The sequence below is a fragment of the Ammodytes marinus genome (genome assembly GCF_949987685.1).
Source record: "Ammodytes marinus genome assembly, chromosome: 1".
Lineage (NCBI taxonomy): Eukaryota > Metazoa > Chordata > Actinopteri > Uranoscopiformes > Ammodytidae > Ammodytes > Ammodytes marinus.
In genome coordinates this window covers 18,469,937-18,489,952 of record NC_137230.1, presented here as the reverse complement: position 1 = coordinate 18,489,952, position 20,016 = coordinate 18,469,937, and the positions used below count along the sequence as shown (strand labels likewise).

The 20,016-nt window shown below is 37.7% G+C and overlaps 1 protein-coding gene across 4 annotated transcripts; it reads left to right on the top strand.

Annotated features, from left to right (window-relative positions):
* Nucleotides 1–9,263: 9,263 nt before the first annotated feature.
* Nucleotides 9,264–19,895, top strand: btbd10b (BTB (POZ) domain containing 10b). Of its 4 annotated transcripts, none has more exons than XM_080032036.1 (9): nt 9,264–9,329; nt 9,716–9,867; nt 12,410–12,603; nt 14,043–14,358; nt 14,531–14,633; nt 16,527–16,647; nt 16,764–16,961; nt 17,055–17,165; nt 18,842–19,895. In XM_080032036.1, the coding sequence occupies exons 2-9, from the start codon at nt 9,767–9,769 to the stop codon at nt 19,174–19,176; spliced, it is 1,479 nt and encodes a 492-aa protein (XP_079888162.1). In that variant the 5' UTR covers nt 9,264–9,329; nt 9,716–9,766; the 3' UTR covers nt 19,177–19,895. The 4 variants fall into 4 exon arrangements, with proteins under 4 accessions (XP_079888162.1, XP_079888161.1, XP_079888164.1 ...); XM_080032035.1 differs by having other exon boundaries at nt 12,407–12,603; XM_080032038.1 differs by lacking the exon at nt 9,716–9,867 and having other exon boundaries at nt 9,266–9,329.
* The last annotated feature ends 121 nt before the right edge of the window (nt 19,896–20,016 follow it).

Below are 20,016 nucleotides of genomic sequence, written 5' to 3'. Positions count from 1 at the left end.
TGATGAATACTGTGTGTTTCATTAAGACATTGTTGGCCATATCTGATTAGGTGAAGATATGTCAAATAATTTGTTTGTAAGTTGTTTCTGCTTCCCCCAAGTGGCCAAAAATACAATATGCAGTAAATACTGGGTATAGTTATACAGGGACATTTGGAAGAAGGCTACACTTTTGCATCAATTTACCTTTCATACATGAGCTGTTTTATTCTTTTCATACTTTCATCTTCAGCTCTGGAGCTCCCACATAAAAAATAAAGGCAGTGGGATACATGATAAACCAGAAGAGTGAAGCTTAATCTTGAAAGAAACAAAAATGTAATCCCAATATCACCAGCATATCTTATTTTTTTAGTTCGAAGTTTTCTTGATTATAAACCATTGTCTCACATCGTAGTTAGCTGTCACTGACACAGGTATTTTCCCAGAGCAGTGAGTGAGTACAGCCTGCATCTATTACAGCAGGACAAGTGGGTTAGTGTGGTAACTTTGGCATTTTGCGTGCACATCAGTGGCACAGTATGCGTCAGTATTCATTGTCATTATCAACTTGACATTTAGGTGGCACACATCCAGCTTTTTGTGGCAGCTGTCAGACCACCTTAGAGTTCAGTGAATATTTATGTGATCATGTGCATCCAGAGTACACTGAAATATCAATAGTAGGCAGTTTGCAATAGTTGTGTGTGGTATCAAATAATTAAGTTTATTCAAACATTATATTCATTAAGATTATTTAAAATTATTCCACCTCCAGTAAACACCGTGGCCTTGGCAGCACAGACAGTGTAACATTTTGCTGTGGCATTTTTTTCTTGCTGCTCATATTTATTCAATATAATGTGACCTCTTGACAGGAAAATAAACTTCAGCTAATCTTACTGCCTTTGCATTTCATTTGTAACAAACCACATAGTGTGAATGTAAACTTGGTCCCGGCATTGCTGGAGGAGCCCATTACAAAGTGTTTTTCACTTCATCTTAAAGTGGATGCCAGTGTACTCTTATTTTCTGCATTCTGTTTTTGCCTAGTTTTTACCCATACAAAGCTGCTTGGAATTAAATGTATCAATACATTTGTTTTTATATCAAAGCAGAAGCTGCTTCAAGGTGGACAAGCAATATACGACAAGAAAAATAACAGTGAATTTTCACTCTTTCACTCTTCGACATGCCGATAATTTCTGGTCCAAAAATATGGATTTTATTGATATTGTATCCATAAGGTGGGGGACCACTTGGGAATATGAAAGCAAAGGAATATGGTGATAGGCTATTCCATGCTGGTAAACATGTGCAAAAGAGCTTGTGTTAAAAAGTTGGAGAAAAAGCTATCTTGCGGTGCATTATCACATAATTTTGAAAGAATAATCTGTATAAATGATTTAGGAATAATCACAGGCCAATTTCAAATATCCCATTCAAAGTTGAACAACTGAAAAGGCTGTTTTTTCAAGAGCTAAACACCCTTAACACCCTTGTTACAAACACTTATCACCATTTTGGCCCTAAATACACCCAGAATATTTCAAAAACAGACTGGGATGGCCTATGGTGCTTCATCATTATTGATTATTTATTGTATTTTTCTTGCAAAACAGCCAAATGTTCCAATAGATAAAATTATTTTAAGGCCAATATTAATGAGGTTTCCAGAGCTAGTGTGGATCAAACTCCCCCTGACGGCCTGCTATTACATTTAGTGACAGGCTCTTAAGGTCCAGGATGTGGCAGTGTAAAAACTCTTTAGACTGTCATTCAGGGTTTCTGCCCCATGCTGTATTGTGGGACTTGAGCTTACTGTTTTCATATCTATCTATCTATCTATCTATCTATCTATCTATCTATCTATCTATCTATCTATCTATCTATCTATCTATCTATCTATCTATCTATCTATCTATCTATCTATCTATCTATCTATCTATCTATCTATCTATCTATCTATCTATCTATCTATCTATCTATCTATCTATCTATCTATCTATCTATCTATCTATCTATCTATCTATCTATCTATCTATCTATCTATCTATCTATCTATTGAACCAGATGAGGGAATTGCTATTCCTATTCCTCCAAGCAAGACATTCATGTCAAAAAATTGTGAAATTCATCCCCAAATATGCATCAGGCAAACCTGTCTGCATAAAACATACAGGTGAAACTCATATAATTAGAATATCATGGAAAATGAAATGGAATTGAGGCAAGAAGTCATGCAAAATGGACCCAAACCAAGTACTGAGTATGCATGCTTGATTATACTTTATAGAGGGCTGATATTTCTGTATTAGAAATCCCTTTTTTTATTGATTTCATGTAATATTCATTTTCATAAACTGTGTAAACCATAATAATCTAAATTATAACAAATAAAGGCTTTGAATATCTCACCTTTCATGTAATGGGTCTATATACTATATTAGTTTCAACTTTTGAGTCAAATTACTGGAATAAATGAACTTTTGCACGATATTCAAATTTTTCGAGTTTCACCTTAAAGACAGTGCCAGGGCCCACTAGGATGGCACTTACTCGTGTGACTGACATCAAGTCAGCTTTTGAGCTGGTCATGCCAGATTCAATACAGAAAATAATTCTGGAAATGACTAATCTAGAAGGGAGGTGTGTTTAGGGGGAAAAGTGGAAAGAGCTGGACAAAACACATTTAGATGTGTATTTGGGGCTCCTCATCCTGGCTGGGGTCGAAGGATGAATCGACAGCCAGTATGTGGGATGCAGACACAGGCAGGGCTATATTTCAAGCCACAATGTCTCTGGAGACTTTTCACATTTTCTCCAGTGTTTCAAAAGTAATAAAGTGGTGAAACATTACAAAAAAGTTTGAGCATGTATTTTTTTTAATGAAAAACGAGTGAATTATCCTTATTGAAGCATTACCTGTTAGAGGTAAGGAACACTAAATTGCACTAAATATTGATAGAATAGTTAGTAATGGAGTTGGTAATGACATGTTCACACTGCTTGTTAGGAATGTTCTTGGTTTAGGACATCTTTTGAAGATTTAAACATGCCCCGGGTCAAATTGACCCGTAACACCATTGCTGTTCCTGACAAATGAACATAACAGGAGGGTTAAACAGTTTTTTTCTTGACAGGTTGATTCCTGAAAACTTTCCATCCAAAATATTTTTATGAACAAGTTGTTAAAATTGGAATTGCAGTGGATTTAGGTCTGCTTATTTGAACTGTTGTATCATAGTGACCTCTTGTGGATAAAACCTCAAATTATGATGTGCAGTAGTGGAAAAATAAAGGATTTCAGAAACAATTGTAGGTTGTTTTTTTCTGCTTATAGGCTGGGTTTGTCACATCACTCACTGTATGTGATATTCTGCAAGAATATTGAACAAACTATTAAATGTCCCTAGACAAATAATGATGACTGTTTCACATCTCTGACTGGTTGATATAAAATAGTCTAATTGCATTTACCTATCACTAACAATTACCAATGTACTGCCATTTTGAGCAGTGTCATTCATCTAAAGCTTGTGCTGTTTCATGCACAATAGTAGAAGACACCAGGTTTCACTGGGGAGCTTTCAGGAGTGAAAGTGTAAATGTCCAGCAGAGCAGAACCAGAGAAGAGTATGTCTACACACTTAACTTCCCCAGGATAAATTAAGGTGTTACAAAAATATACAGAGCAGAAACAGTCCCTCCGACTGCTGCAGTACCCATCTTATGTACCGATAGACGTAGCTTCGTGTCATTATATTTTCTATGAAAATGTTTGTTTTGGTGCTTTCTCCAACAAACCCGTGCTGAATTTTGGGGAAATGTATAAAATGTTGCGCAGGACATCTAGAATATTTCCATGTGACTGAATGGTGCATCTATAAGAAATTCCCTTCAATTACATTTTTTACTACGTATTGTCCCAAAGAAGGAAACGAAAGTACATAAGTAGCTGCAGCAGAACCATAGATATCTCCTTTGATATTCCACATTGGATCAATGGACATCACTGGGGGACGCCTCCCTAATCGCTTATCTGTCATCGGACATTGGTGCAGGAAAAATTATGGAGTTTCTCTTCCAAGAAAACAAAAATCCAAGTTAAGAAGTTTGCCAGAAATTATTATATGTATACTGATCTTGTTGTCTAATGGAATAATAGTGGTGATTATTATTATAAAAATGAAGAAAAAACTAACCAGTTTGTTGCTGGCTCTGTCCTGGGCCTCTTTGTTTGTAGTCTGTGGACTCAATGTTCTATGTGCACAACACTAAGGCGGTACTAACTACTAACCTGACACCACCACCACCTGTGCCGAGTAGTCAGATTGACGATGCTCATACATGTGATAGATTGATGTGAGTGCGGGTGTTCACATAAAATGACAGCAACAAGACTGGCATACAGTATCCCTGCAAACCTTTTACATGGAGGAATAAAAAACATTTGGTTTGGCAAAGGAACTGTTGAGTAGCTCCAAGAAGACTTGGATGCACACACACCAGAATGATTTATTGCCACAGTGGATTTGACCTCCTTTATAAGCAATGAAATGTTACCCAAGAAGTACGGTTTAGATATGTGTTATATGTGTTTGTTTGGTTTCGTAAGCTAAGGTAGGATGATGTCAACAATCTAAATTTATCCCATTTCGTTACATGATATTTTCAAGTGAGGTGACCTCATTTCAAGAAAAAAGTAACTCCATTTATAGATTTCTGGGAAAGCATTATATGGCCCTGGTGTCCTTCCATACATACAATACAGAGGCCAGATAAATGTCTGTCGCTTGCTGAATTCATGAAAAACATCTCACACTTTGGATTGATTTACTTAAATTATGTTGTTAATGTATATAGAACAGAACAGGAACAACAAAATACTAAATGACCAGGACGTAAGGTGAATATAACCATTTGAAAATCAATTAATATGCTTTCAAACCCCTTTTAAGCTCAAAGAGTTGAGTCATTTTTATGTGCATTACTTTCTTTGTGACATGGGGGTGACCCAAGTTCATGATTTGTGTGCAATTCTTCCCGTCAATCCATGTCAAGCCCGCTTGCACACCAGCTGCATGCCATTACAGTCATGGCTCACATTGTGACCACATGAGGTAATGAGAACAACTCGTTTGAGCATACTACACATGTGCAAAGAAATCCAGCCTAGTTGAAACCACAGGTGGTGCTAAGTGTTTATGTGCATGATTGAGAGAGCTGATAAAGACACAGGTCAGCATCAATTATATTATATTGCCCTACATGTACTCTACCCTTTTGACTAGCCTGGGTCAGGTGTACTTGCCTGTTATTACAACCTTACACCCTTATAGGGATTTCTGTGGAAGATCTTTTATGTTTCCAGTACAAGGGGCAAATGTAGTTGATCATATTTATTGAGAGAGTAAATATGCCACTAAATAAGGTAACTAACATGTGATATACAAGTAGAGACCTTAACACAGCCATCAGAAATAAGTAATACCACTTTAACAAGAGATACAATGGTGAGGTGTTGAATTGGGAGTGAAAACATCAATTGAAATGTAAAGATACAATTAAAGCCCCCCAATAAAGAAATAGTAGGCCTATAATATTAAAGTGTGCATAATTGCTTGAGTGCATTGTAAATCCATAACATATTGTGCCTTTATGACAGAAAGATATAGGTCCTTCTGTGGCACCTATTCCTTCAGTCAGGGGATAGCCATTCCTTTGCCACATTTAGAAAATGTCTTTCATGGTTACCTAATGCACCTCGTGTCACTGTCACAAGGTTATCCACAACCCATACGTCATACAACAGCAGTGCTACACGTAGAAAGAATAACCATATTTTTTAAAAGCATGGTTTTTATTTTTCAAATGTCCAGTCCACCCATTCCTACCGATATCACACATGAAACTACAGAATGGGATGCTCATGCTACAGGTCCATGCACAGTCAAACAAGTGCATATCATGCAGCAAATTTATTTTAGAAGAGAAACTACGTAGTATTGTAAATTAGGCTCCATCTTCAGCAACCAATAGCACCAGAAATGGTTGAATTGACAGATTATTTCAATGATGTGTAGATATTATTACAATGTAAATTCTAATTTATTTTCTATACATTCAATAAAGACCAGATGCCCATGACAGCTCCACAGCTAATGCAAGATATAATTATGAACAGGTCTCACAGTGGGACTTTGTCATTGACAGACAATTTGGAAAGTGCAGGTGAACTCTGCATGATAGTCTGTAGAAAAAAGAGCAGGTGCAGTCTCCTGACTCCATGACCATCCTGCACTAAATAGTAGTTGGCTGTGAAAATAACTACAATCAGTACTGGATTGGTCTCTTTGCTTCAATCCCTCCGGGGCTGGCCCAGTTGCACCTCTTCACGACCTTTAGATGCTTGCATGAGGTGAACCATAAAATAAATTGCATTGCTAATAAATTAAGCTTGACAGTCACTGCCATTTCAAAGAGTATATGTTTTCACTGCAGTCCGTCTGCATGAGACATATCTAATTAGAGATCTCATGACTACTTTTGACATGGTGTTTCTTTCTTGATATACATATGCATTATCACAAAACGTCGAATTATTGAGCATCAAGAGTAGAAATGGACCAAGTTCAAAAACAGAGCTCCGAGCAGGGCTCTTTGCAGAGGTGTTGAAAGATGAGTTAGCAATGAGTGGTGGTGGAGGTGGTGTCACACAAATGCCTGTCCCCATCGATGCATTGGAAAAGTGACATCAGCATCAACAGTGAAAAAGGCTCATTGATGACCCCGGGGAGGGCTGTATATAAAGAACTGTCCTCGCACGAAAAGACCGATCAACAAGTTTGACTTCTTTGCCCCACTAATACGGTGCGGTCTCAACAAAACCTGTAATACTTTTTTCCCCCTGGATATAAGGACAGATAATCTGGTAAGATTGGCATGACAGTGGATCAGTATTTGGATATATCATTGCGCAATTGGATATGATTAAAAAACAACAAAAAAACAACAAGTGTTTTATTGGGAGGCAAATACATATATTTTCTAATCACAATTTGATCTACTTTCTTTCAGTTTCTCAACATGTTTTCTTTGAGGTACTTGGAATTATTGGTTTTGATACTCCTCCTCACCAATTTACACACAGAGGCTAAACCACTGAGGTAAATTCTGCTTTTTATTTTGACAATGAGAAATTGTAATAAATAATTCACTGATGATGGGATTCCTCCCCGAGTTAATAGTGGTATTGTCAATTTCTACAGAAAGAGAACCATCAGTGAGGTACAGCTTATGCACAACGTTCGAGAACACAAACAAGTTGGAGAAAGACAGGAGTGGCTCCAGGAAAAGTTAAAGGACATAATTGTTGCAAGCGCCAAACCACAACATGGACAATCAAGGAATGTTAAAAATCTTTTCCCAAATGATGTTCTGGGATCAAACATGGGGAGAAGATGAAAACAACCTGTTTTGCTATTCTGTACCATACAGAACCCCCATGTAAAATATGAGGATGAAACAATCTTTTCTAGTTGTTATTATTTTGTATGTTTGTCTTTTTTATTCTTTATTTATTTATTTGGTGTATGCATTTTAATTTGTTCCTGTTTCTATTTATTATCTAATTTATTTTTTAACGTTTTGCTGTTAAACAAGTTTCTTGTATTTTTTTCTTGCTTTTATTTAAATAGATTCATTAATTTGTTTACATTGTTTTGCTACGTATGTCTGGCAATACGATTGGTTTCAGCAATTAAAGTCAATCTCAGGCAATGATATGGAAAAATAACAGGCCTTCATAAATACATCATACAGGTTGGTGTAAATATTACCCTATACTTTCCTGTTCTAATGAAGGTTCAAATTTCACTATTAAAATAAATGTTGTTTACTGTTGTATTGTGAAAATAAGGACCAACTAAACGGCTAGTCTTACATGTACACTATGTATTGTTTCACTTGCACATTAGAGGCATTGTGTCATGTAATTACTTTTAGCAATAGGAAAGTTTTGTTTGTATTGTAGCTTAATTTTTTTGTACATTGCAGGAGCATGAGTCAGGTTGTTTTCCTCTTCTGCTCCTTTTTTTACTACAAATGTCACTGAATTCACTCTTCAAAACCTCTTCAAAAACAAAATCTCAGTTTGAAAAACCCCACTTCAATTACTTGCTGAGTGTTAAATAATAAAATATCAGTTTTTAATAATCCCCAACACTTTAAACTGGTCGCCTCTTTGTTGTCCACTGTGACTGTAATTATTTTTTCTGGATTATAGATAGATAGATAGATAGATAGATAGATAGATAGATAGATAGATAGATAGATAGATAGATAGATAGATAGATAGATAGATAGATAGATAGATAGATAGATAGATAGATAGATAGATAGATAGATAGATAGATAGATAGATAGATAGATAGATAGATAGATAGATAGATAGATGGACAGGCAGGCCTAGAGCTGTTATGTCTGTTTCAAATAAGACAAGTAAGTCTGTCCATTTCATAAGGTATTCCATTTGATAAGAGCATTTAATAATTTTATGAAATGTGTCTGAACTGCATGTGGGGCTACTCTACAGCATAACTATTACTCATTTTCTATAGCTTTTGAATTTATGTGACTGTAGAACAACTATTGTCCGAAGCCATATAATTAATCCTAGTTTTAATTAATTTTCAATCATTTTTTTCCTTTTTTTGCATAAAGCGCTATTTTATCATTCTCTCTATACACAAACCATGGTGCACATACCATTAAAATGGAAAGGGATTCTATCAATGTAAGTTGATGCCTCTGTAGGCCATACAGTCCATTCTAAATCTATTTCGGCTATTCCCCTCAATAACATGTTGGCAAGTTGTTTGATTTATTATCGGCTACAACTCTGTTATATCTGAATTGCCATGTGTTGCCTATAAAGCATATTTATATAGGCCTACATATGTTATATTGTAATACCTATATTTCGAAAAAGAGATCTTGCAATCTTAGTCTGATTGAATAAAGGGTTATTGAATAAAGGGTTAGTTAGCCTATCTGATTGGCATCTTCTTACATTTTGAATAAAGCACAAAACTAATTATGAACAAATATCACGAGACCAGCCATACTCGGGTTTATGACTTTTTAGGAAAAAGTTAAAATATTTCTACCAGCTGTTAATTTTTTTTTATCACATTCAAAAGAAACATTCATTTCTGTATTTGACTGCGTCATCACGTCAAGCCGTTGACGGTCGTGACGCTGGACGTCAGTTCGGTGAGAGTGTTTTTTGAAAGGAGATGGCTGGTTAGCTCTGGGAATACATTACAGCGGAAAACGTTGCCAACTGGGTAGCTATTTATTTTTACATTTTGCCATATCTGCCTAGAATATGAAAGTTGTTATGTCAATTATGTAGGGACAGCTTCGCTAGCCACACAGCTGTCTCAGAATATAATATTAGTGGTGTGGAATCGCACCGCTAGCAACGCCTGCTAATGTTAGCTAGCTAGGTATGCTAGCAGAGCATACTAGCTCTGTCTGACAGCTATACTGAGAAGATTTGTTCTGCGAGGTATGGTAATTTAACGACAAACTCGATCATTCCGCTTGGTTTATATTCACAGAACACGTGAACTTACAGATAAACTATTTTGTTAGCTGGCAGGAACATCTAGCCCGTGATTTGCTCAGGGCTCACCGGGGGATCCAACTGACTTGTTGATTTCGCCATTAGCCAGATTATGAACGGTGAAAGATCGAGACCAGACTCCCCCATGTACGGGTGATGGCAGAACGTCTGCAGTCTTATGACAGTAACTCCAGTGACAACGAAAACTGGGAACGAAACGCAACAAGTCGACCTCGCAAACTCTGCAAGCATTCGAGGTGAGCCAGCTGTCAATCTAGCTGTAATATAGTGACACTCGGGACTAATGCCAAGGTAGAGATTAGCTACACATTTGTAACCTGAAATGTGAAATATTAATATAAAACATTTTAAGATCAAAAGTTTAAAAAAAATAGTTATTGTTCAAAGGTAATTCAATTAGCTCTGATGATACACGTATCATATCTGTATGTTGTACATGGCTTTTGGCTTGTATTCATTTTGACAATGTTATTGTAAATTAAAAAATCTTTGTTGTTGGTTAATTTCAAAGCAATAATGAGTAGATGACACTGCACATACAAACAGTGAGGCCAAACTCATGTTGTCAATGGTAAAACAAACTGTTTGTACCAAGGTAATTATCCCTATAATTTAATTGGTCGTTGTTTGTAGGATTTGCAGGACTATTTCATCGCAATATTTGATAGTTCTAACTGTGTGTGTCATTCATAGCAAGCAATAAGCAACACATGCATCTCAGATTGGTTATTCCTAACAACAGGGTTGGTGTTAGGTTTTTGGTTATGAAGATATTTCTCTCCGCTTCTGTTGATTAATGTGATAAACCTTATGTAATATATTATGGAATAAGTTTTGTGATACTACCCACCACTACCCAGTGAGATACTTTTCCTGTTGCATTTCTGGGGAATGTTTTTAAGAGAAATTAGTAGGATGTCAGAATAGAGTGGAGAGGAAGAGCTGAAACTTCATTTGGTCTCTTTGTGATGTGATGCCTGTGGTCATTGGGAGGGTTTGTACTATAATAATAATAATAATAATACTACATTTTATTTATATAGCACTCTTCTCTCACTCAGAGCGCTTTACACAAACAAAACAATAAACAAACAAAAAGAACATATAGAGTTGGGTTGGTGGGTGAACTAGGGGTAGGCAGAGGAGAAGAGATGGGCTTGAGTTTGGATTGGAAGATGGTGAGGGACTCAGAATCACGGATATGTTGGGGGGAGGCTGTTCCAAAGCCTGGGAGCTGCCCTGGAGAAAGCTCTCAGCCAAGGCTGCAGAGTTTTGATGTGTGGGTGGAGAGGAGACTGGCTGAGGAGGATCTGAGGGCCCGGGGGGGGGGGGGGGGGGGTTGACAGGGGGAGAGGAGGTCAGTGACATATGGGGGGGCCAGATGGTGGAGGGCTTTGTAGGTGAGGACCAGGAGTTTGTAATCGAGTTTGTACTGGCTACTCATTATCACCGTGCTGCTGTGTAATCACCTTTTTCCCTTTCTTATTTTTCATAAAATGTAAAACTTGTGTATTGATAATTTTTGTTTTGTTTACTTTTTTTCTTGATTCAACATGAACTTCCTACTAAAGCTTCGTTCAAGCTTTAATTAAATCAGATGAAAATTGTGTCAGAGTTTGCTTTACATTATACAATAAAGGTGATGACAATACAACTTGGCTACATTTCAAGTATTGCATCACAGTCTAATTACAAGCTTGCAGAATGTGGTAGGCCTGGTTATTTGTTTTTAAAAGTTTTTAATCCTCCCATGTTTGTCGCAGTGAAAGTACATAACTATAATATATGTTTTACACTTCCCTGTAGCTGTAGCATTAACAGTGCCACATCCCTGTTAAAGTTTAAGGGAAATGTGTTCCATGCTCTGGTAGATTCATGGTTGGTTTTTGTTAACAATTAAACAGAAGTAGTTTGCATAACATCTCTGTTAGGGCCCGACCGATATTGATTTTGGAGTGCCGATGCCAATTATTTTCAGAGAAAAAATACGATTTAGATTAAATTGGCCGATTAAAAAAAAAAAAAAAAAAAATCCCCAAAATATATATTGAAAAAATTTACTTTTTTGAACCCTTAAATATATATATACCTTTTTTACTGTTGAAAATATGTACAGGAACTTTTACGCATTGTCTAAAAAAAATAAAGTGTAACATATGTCTAAATTCAGACATTATGCATTTTATCTTACTGCACCCAACCCTCTGGAACTCCCTCCAAACATCAGCATCACAGACTCAATAAACTCATTCAAAAGTCAACTCAAAACTCACCTCTTTAAGGAAGCATAATGACACCTGACTCCAATTCAAACCTTATTTTAATTTTTTCTGTATTTTGTTTTCTTTTTCTACATGTATGATTCTCTATGATGTAAAGTGTCTTTGAATGACCTCCAAAAAAGCACTTTATAAATTCTATCAATTATTATTATTATTATTAACAGTCAAGCGATGACCAATGCCTCTGATATTGGTGTCAGGGGAACTGTCAAGTGTAAATTAATCCAATGTATTACAACACACCTGCTGCTGCTGCATTAGGCTATAGCATTAATGCTATTCATTTAGGCTACCTCCAGGGCAGCAATACATTTCACACATGATTGCTTGAAAAAAAAAATCGGTCGGGCCCTAATCTCTGTAACGCTCTTGAGTCTGTCTACCAGGAAATGGTTTGCGTGTTTGTCAGTCATTTAAAAACTATGAAATAAGTGTCCTGCTCTGACCTTGAGGAAAGAGGGAGGAATATTAAGTATTCTTTTGTCTTGAAAAGCAGCAGTCAGGGCCGGGCTTTTGGAGTGGAGGAAGAACAGAGGAAGATGAGCCTGCATGGTGCCAGTGGAGGCTGTGACCGCTCACGTGACCGCCGCCGCTCCAGCGATCGCTCCAGGGACTCTTCACATGAGCGAGAAGGCCAGCTCACTCCTTGCATTCGCAACGTTACCTCACCCACCCGCCAGCACAACAGTGGTGAGTGTGAATGGAAAGAATTGTGGGTATATAATGGATGTCATGTTAGAGGCAACCATGTAAAGGTGCATCTCATATCATTAGAATATCATGGAAAAGTTCATTTATATCCGTAATTTAATTTAAAAAGTGAAACTTTCATTTATTTTAGATTCATGACGCACAGTGAAATATTTTCTTCTTTGGTTTCATTTTGGTGACTTTAGCTTACAGCTCATGAAAATCTAAACTCTAGCATCTCAAAACATTAGAATATTACGTACAACCATTTAAAAAAGGGGATTTATAATACAGAAATGTTGACCTTTTGAGAAGAATGTTAATTTATACACTCAATACTTGGTCGGGATCTTATTTTGCATGAATTATTGCATTAATGCGGCATGGAATGGAGACGATCAGTCTGTGGCACTGCTGAGGTGTGTGTCTCATCTTCCTCATAATCAACTAAATTAAAACAAAAAATCCCTGAAATAATTCAATGATTGTGTAATTAATCTACAATATAAAAATTTCACTTTTTGAATTAAATAAATTAGGGATGTGACCGATCCCATCCAATATCAGTATCGGGTCAGATATGGCTGCAATCTACTTCGGTTATCAGACTGACTTTTTTAAGTATTCTATCAATAAAAGAAAATTCTATTTTAAGGCACAAGCTACGTATGTGATATAGTATAAAACAGACAAAGGAATGGGATCGTACTGAAAAATAGTGGATTGTGCATCTATAAAATTGAGGAAAAATGTACTTATGATATTATTCTTATAATATGAGATGCACCTGTAAAGCCCACAGCTCTTGGCAACTACTTTTCAGAACAGGTGACCTGCATTTATCAAATTGCTGCAAAAAAAACAGTGTTCAAGATCAGACATTTCAAGCCATGGACTGTAGGGCTGCAACTAACGATTATTTTGATAATCGATTAATCTGTCGATTATTTTCTCGATTAATCGATTAGTAATCGGTTAGTGTTTTGGTCCGTAAAATGTCAGAAAATGGTGAAAAATTTTGATAAAATTTCCAAAGCCCATGTTGACGTCCTCAAATGTATTGTTATGTCCAAAACACAAAGATATTTCAGTTTACTGTCATAATAGGATTAAAGAAACCAGAAAATATTCACATTTGAGAAGCTGAAATCAGAGAATTTGGAAATTGTTTATAAAAAAATTACTTGAAACGATTAATCGATTATCAAAATAGTTGGCGATTATTTTAATAATCGATTAATAATCGATTCGTCGATTAATCGTTGCAGCTCTAATGGACTGTAACTCAAATAAATGCCAAAGATGGTACCAAATCTGGATGCTTGAACATTTTTCTCTTGAATACAAAAGAACAATCAAGCTGCCAAGTTCTAGAAAGTGTATGTTCATGATAAAGTAGTTACTTGCTTCTAATAGGATGTTGTTGTGTTTGTCTGTAGAGCGTGAACGGGATGGTGTCTCCTCATCCAGGCCCAGTAGTCCACGGCCTCAGAGGGTCTCTCCCAGCGGCTCCAGCAGCAGCGGGGTGCTGAGCAGTCGAAACAGCAGCTTGTCCAGTACTGAAGGAACCTTCAAAAGCCTGGGCGTCGGAGAAATGATTTATGTCTACGAGAATCCCAAGGAGGTTGGAGTGGGTGCCACTATCGCGAACCGAAACATAAGGACCTCGGAAAGAGTCACTTTGATTGTTGACAACACACGCTTTGTAGTAGATCCTTCCATCTTCACAGCACAACCCAATACCATGTTGGGCAGGTACGGTATACTTAAACCATCATTATTATTTCTTCTTACTCATCACAGCCGAAACAACTGACAGTATTTTACTATTTATATGCATATAATTTTCTATACAAAGTGTCTATGAAAATTTGGGATTCAAATTGTCTGTGATTCAGAGAATAAACCTAAAACTTCTTTGTTTCAGAATGTTTGGATCTGGAAGAGAACATAATTTCACGAGGCCCAATGAGAAGGGGGAGTACGAGGTGGCAGAGGGCATTAGCTCAACAGTTTTCCGAGCAATTCTGGTCAGTTTTTCTCTATATACAGTCGATATATATGAATAATGATAGACATCAAACGGCTCATACACGATGCTCTTCAACATCACCACAAACTACAGCCTCCAAAATGACCATAAAGCAAAAGCAACACCCCTCTTAAGATAACATCAACAAAAACTGAGCATTAAAGCCATGATTTATTGCAGCGGTTTTCATTCGGCAAGGTGCATTGAAGAAACTGGTAAATTGTGGTTTATATAAGGACTTATTAGACTAAATGCTGGGATATAAAATCTTCTTTGTGATACAGAGAGTGAGTGACACGTGAAGGAAAAGGCTGCTGTTGGTAATGTCTGTGGGAAATATCAGATGAGATGAACACTTACATTTCAGGTTCCTCTGTTCCACCTATATGAAGGGGTAAAGAGATATTCAACCAAAGCACATAGACACATTCAATTAAATTGCAACGTTACGTCTTGCATCTTATTTCTTGGATTTTTTATGCATTTCCTACTGAGAACTAAGGCTGGGTGAAATCCCGATATACTGTAGGTCATTTCATATCCTGCTAAGGATAGATATCACTATATGGCATTTCTGTAAATTCTCATTAAATACTCGACAGATAAGAGGTACTTACTCATATTTGATTATTTTCTCCTTTTATTTAAAGGCATCCAAAACCCTTTTTTGTCAAAGTCTGCGATTATCTCTTCACTGTCCGCTTCCTGTTCGTACCGTTTGTTTGCTGAAATAAAGTCCGGTATTTGTTTATACACGTAGTCAGCTATGTAAACCGAGGGAGTCGGAACGAGCAAGAGCTAGCTAGACAATGCCTATCCAACCAATTAGCTACTGGCAGTGTTTGTGACGTTAGTAGCAACAATGGTATTGGACAGGTAGTTAGTGACGGCTGATATTGCTAAGGCTGGGCACATCTGGGGACAGAGCCTCTGAAGGGGGGGGGGGGGGAGGGTGGGCTTTGGTGATCAGTTCAAACATCAAAAAGCGTTGTCTGAAAAAGTAAACTCCACATTTTAAACTCTTTGTGCAATTAAAAAAATACTAATATAAAATTTAAAAGGAAGCACTTTTTATCTTGCCGAGAAGATGAGAACTGTAGGCTAGTAAAGCTAGTGATACTTTTCTGCAGTCACTTGTTGCACTTTCTGCTCGTACATTCTGGTGATGAGTTTGACGCTTGTGTGTTGCTACAGTGTGGTCTTAACTTCCATTGTGCTGACACTGTAGACCTCTTCTCACAACAGACTCTTGCCACGGTACACGGTGGTGTGGATCGGCAAAATGCGCATGCGTGGAACGCAAGACTGGCACGAACATTTGCTTTTAGTATGAATGAAACCGCTTACCCAGTCCGCAAGACCGGACGAGTATGCAGACACGCAAAGCGGAAAGTATGTTTAGACTTTTCACACCCAAACCACGTCCATAAAACAGAAGTAGCCCTTCTAGCTACGAGCTCCTCGCCCTGGTTCACGCCGCTCCATGTTTGTTTGTGTCGTCTTGCCTTCGCCCTCTGCTTCCGGGGTGTGGGGAGGAATGCAAAGCGTCATCCAAATGGCGAAAAATATTGCCGTAAAGAGTGATTTGCGAAACAGTGACATAAACGATAATTGCATAAAATTGAATGAAAGACGTTTTTATTTTGTCAGACAATATATATATATATACAGTATATATATTGCACAGTCCTAACGAAATTTGAACCCCTTGTAAAGTCCAATACTTTTAAAAAGCTGCACTTATGTTTTTTTTTTTATTATCAATGGCTGAGCTTCATGTTATTGGTTTAAGTCACATGATGTTTGAATGTATATTTCATATTATCAGTAAATGGTTTTACATAGTGTTTGAAATCACTACATTTCTATCTGATTTCTGTCTAATTGATAGGATTACTACAAATCTGGGTTAATCCGCTGTCCAGATGGAATCTCCATCCCCGAGCTGCGGGAGGCGTGTGACTATCTATGCATCTCCTTCGACTACAGTACCATCAAATGCAGAGACCTTAGTGAGTATTTCCTCTTGGTCACTGAGGCTGTTGTTACCCATTAACCATGGCAGTTTGAGGCTTCAGTAATCTCATAATGAACTGGTCAGTGCTTTAACTGATGATCTCAATCTCAGGTGCCCTGATGCATGAGCTGTCCAACGATGGAGCTCGACGACAATTTGAGTTTTACCTGGAGGAAATGGTTCTGCCCTTGATGGTGGCCAGTGCCCAGAGTGGAGAGAGGGAATGTCACATTGTAGTCCTAACTGATGATGATGTGGTTGACTGGGATGAAGAATATCCGCCACAAATGGGGGAAGAGTATTCACAGAGTAAGTTCACACTAACAAAGAATATTGTATCGCAGGCCTGCACCTATTACAGAGACAGATTTAAGAAATGTGCTTTTGTTCTTCTCTTTGCAGTCATCTACAGCACAAAACTTTACAGATTTTTCAAGTATATTGAGAACCGAGATGTTGCCAAATCAGTTTTAAAGGAGAGAGGATTGAAGAAAATAAGACTGGGCATTGAAGGTAAGTGGAACCATTTAATTATAAATAATCATTTTTTTTTCTGGTCAGTGGAGTGGTGAAAAGGTAAAAAAAAAAATTAGTGAAAGATTTAAATGCATACTGTGGTGGGTGACTGAGGACAAAATAAGCCCTGAGTAGCTACAAAGAAGCACAATTAATAAGAACAGTGTCGGCTTGGATGTAATAAAGTTTAAAATGCCTTTGTTGTGTCATTTTGTGAATGAAAGCCGTTTACAGGGTTTCCCACCCCTTTTTAGAATCTAATTCAATAAATGTCCAATCTGCACTCAACAAAAATATAAACGCAACACTTTTGTTTTTGCTCCCATTTTTCATGAGATGGACTTAAATTACTAAAATTCATTCCAGATACACAATTGTACCATTTCTCTCAAACATTGTTCACAAATCTGTCTAAATGTGTGATAGTGAGCACTTCTGCTTTGCTGAGATAATCCATCCCACCTCACAGGTGTGCCACATCAAGATGCTGATCTGACATCATGATTAGTGCACAGGTGTGCCTTAGACTGTCCACAATAAAAGGCCACTCTGAAATGTGCAGTTTTGTCTCACAGCAAAATGCCACAGATGCCACAAGCATTGAGGGAGCGTGCAATTGGCATGCTGACAGCAGGAATGTCAACCAGATCTGTTGCTCGTGCATTGAATGTTCATTTCTCCACCATAAGCCGTCCAGCAAAAGCAGAAGAAGATGTGTTGCACTGCATGAGGCAAATGGTGGTCACACCAGATACTGACTGAGATACTGTTCTGAGTCCCCAGACCCCCAATAAAGCAAAAAAATGCACATTTCAGAGTGGCCTTTTATTGTGGACAGTCTAAGGTACACCTGTGCACTAATCATGATGTCAGATCAGCATCTTGATGTGGCACACCTGTGAGGTGGGATGGATTATCTCAGCAAAGCAGAAGTGCTCACTATCACACATTTAGACAGATTTGTGAACAATGTTTGAGAGAAATGGTACAATTGTGTATCTGGAATTAATTTTAGATCTTTAAGTCCATCTCATGAAAAATGGGAGCAAAAACAAAAGTGTTGCGTTTATATTTTTGTTGAGTGTATTTTCAGGCCCAATTCCCTTAAATTTCACGACCTAACACAGATAGTTTATTTTAGTTTGAGACATGGATCAAGTTCAATTACTCTTACAACACTGATCATTTTCTATAATGAGAACTAGCAGCTTTACAGAAGCTCAAAGACAACTTTATGCAGACAGCGAAATGTAGCTTATTTAGTAATGTTCCGTTCAGAAAAAAATAAAATCATTTTCTGTTTTTACACTAAATATATCAATTCAAGCACTTTCAATCAGCACTTCAATGGACTAGCTTTGTCCCCAGATGTGTGTGTGTGTGTGTGTGTGTGTGTGTGTGTGTGTGTGTGTGTGTGTGTGTGTGTGTGTGTGTGTGTGTGTGTGTGTGTGTGTGTGTGTGTGTGTGTGTGTGTGTGTGTGTGTGTGTGTGTGTGTGTGTGTGTGTGTGTGTGTGTGTGTGTGTGTGTGTGTGTGTGTGTGTGTGTGTGTGTGTGTGTGTGTGTGTGCTGAGGGTGCGTGGGTTATAGAAATGGACAAAATTAGTAAGAAAAGGCTTTTAATCTTTGCTTATTGGATAAGCCAATGATTTGTCCACACTGTTCCTTTCTGCAGGATACCCTACGTATAAGGAGAAAGTCAAAAAACGACCAGGAGGCCGTCCAGAGGTCATTTACAACTACGTCCAGAGGCCCTTCATCCGCATGTCCTGGGAAAAGGAGGAGGGCAAGAGCCGCCATGTGGACTTCCAGTGTGTTAAGTCCAAGTCCATCACTAACCTTGCGGCGGCCGCAGCAGACATCCCCCAGGACCAGCTGGTAGTGATGCACCCTGGCCCCCAAGTGGATGAACTGGACATCCTGCCTAACCACCCACCTAGTGGGAATCACTACAGCAACAACTACAGCAACCAGGAGCCTGACCCGGACGCACCTTCACCTGCTGTCTGAGGAAAACGCTGGTCCTCTTTCAATGCCTCTGCCTCTCTCCTACTCCTCTAGTCCTACTCCCAGCATGCTGCAGCATGGAGCTCCAGGGGCATCCCATAACCATATTGCCTTGACACCTCCTTTGCAGCCTTAGAGCCTCAAGAACCTGGTTGACAGTAGAAAAAAGAAAAAAACATGAGGGACAAAAGACTGGTGAAATGAAGAGTTCACTATTATTTTACATTTGTTTTTTACTTGACCAAAGGAATTTATCTCTAAAAAAAGGAATAAGTAAAACACTTATTATTATTATTATTATTAACATTATTATTTACAATGTTCGTGTACCTTAATTTGATGGGTTTGGCTGAGCACTCTTCTGGTGTCACTGTTTTCTCACAGGTTTTTACTTCACTGATACGTTTGATTTTGATTATCTTGGGTGGCCTAACTACTAAATGTGCTATGGGGGTGGGGGGGAATTCAAGACTTGCCATGGGAAAAAAATATGACTTTTCTAGTCATGGATAAAATCAGTTGTTACCCCTCAGTGTCATCATGATCTCCAGATGTCTTTGAATCATGTAGTTGGGTATGTAGTCATTGGCTGGATCTGATATGTGATGTTACGCTCCTCCCACAGCCAAGATATTAAGCAGAGCACAGGCTGTTGTGGTCAGAATCTTTTTGTGCAAAGCTTGAAATTGTTGTTTAAAAAATAAAATGAAAAATCATCAAATAAAGACATCAAAATAACATGTTTATATTATTGATCCTTGATTTTAAAACCTGTTCAGAGTTTTAATTAGAGTGAAATGTGTGAAAAAATTTGAGAACAGATATGTACATTCAATATGGACA

What these genes read in the sequence shown, in the direction of transcription:
- btbd10b (XM_080032035.1), top strand. Translation starts at nt 9,767, where the DNA reads ATGGCAGAACGTCTGCAGTCTTATGACAGTAACTCCAGTGACAACGAA. An exon ending in CAGTTTTCCGAGCAATTCTG is followed by an intron (nt 14,634 to 16,526) that starts GTCAGTTTTTCT and finishes TCTAATTGATAG; the next exon opens with GATTACTACAAATCTGGGTT. An exon ending in AATAAGACTGGGCATTGAAG is followed by an intron (nt 17,166 to 18,841) that starts GTAAGTGGAACC and finishes TCCTTTCTGCAG; the next exon opens with GATACCCTACGTATAAGGAG.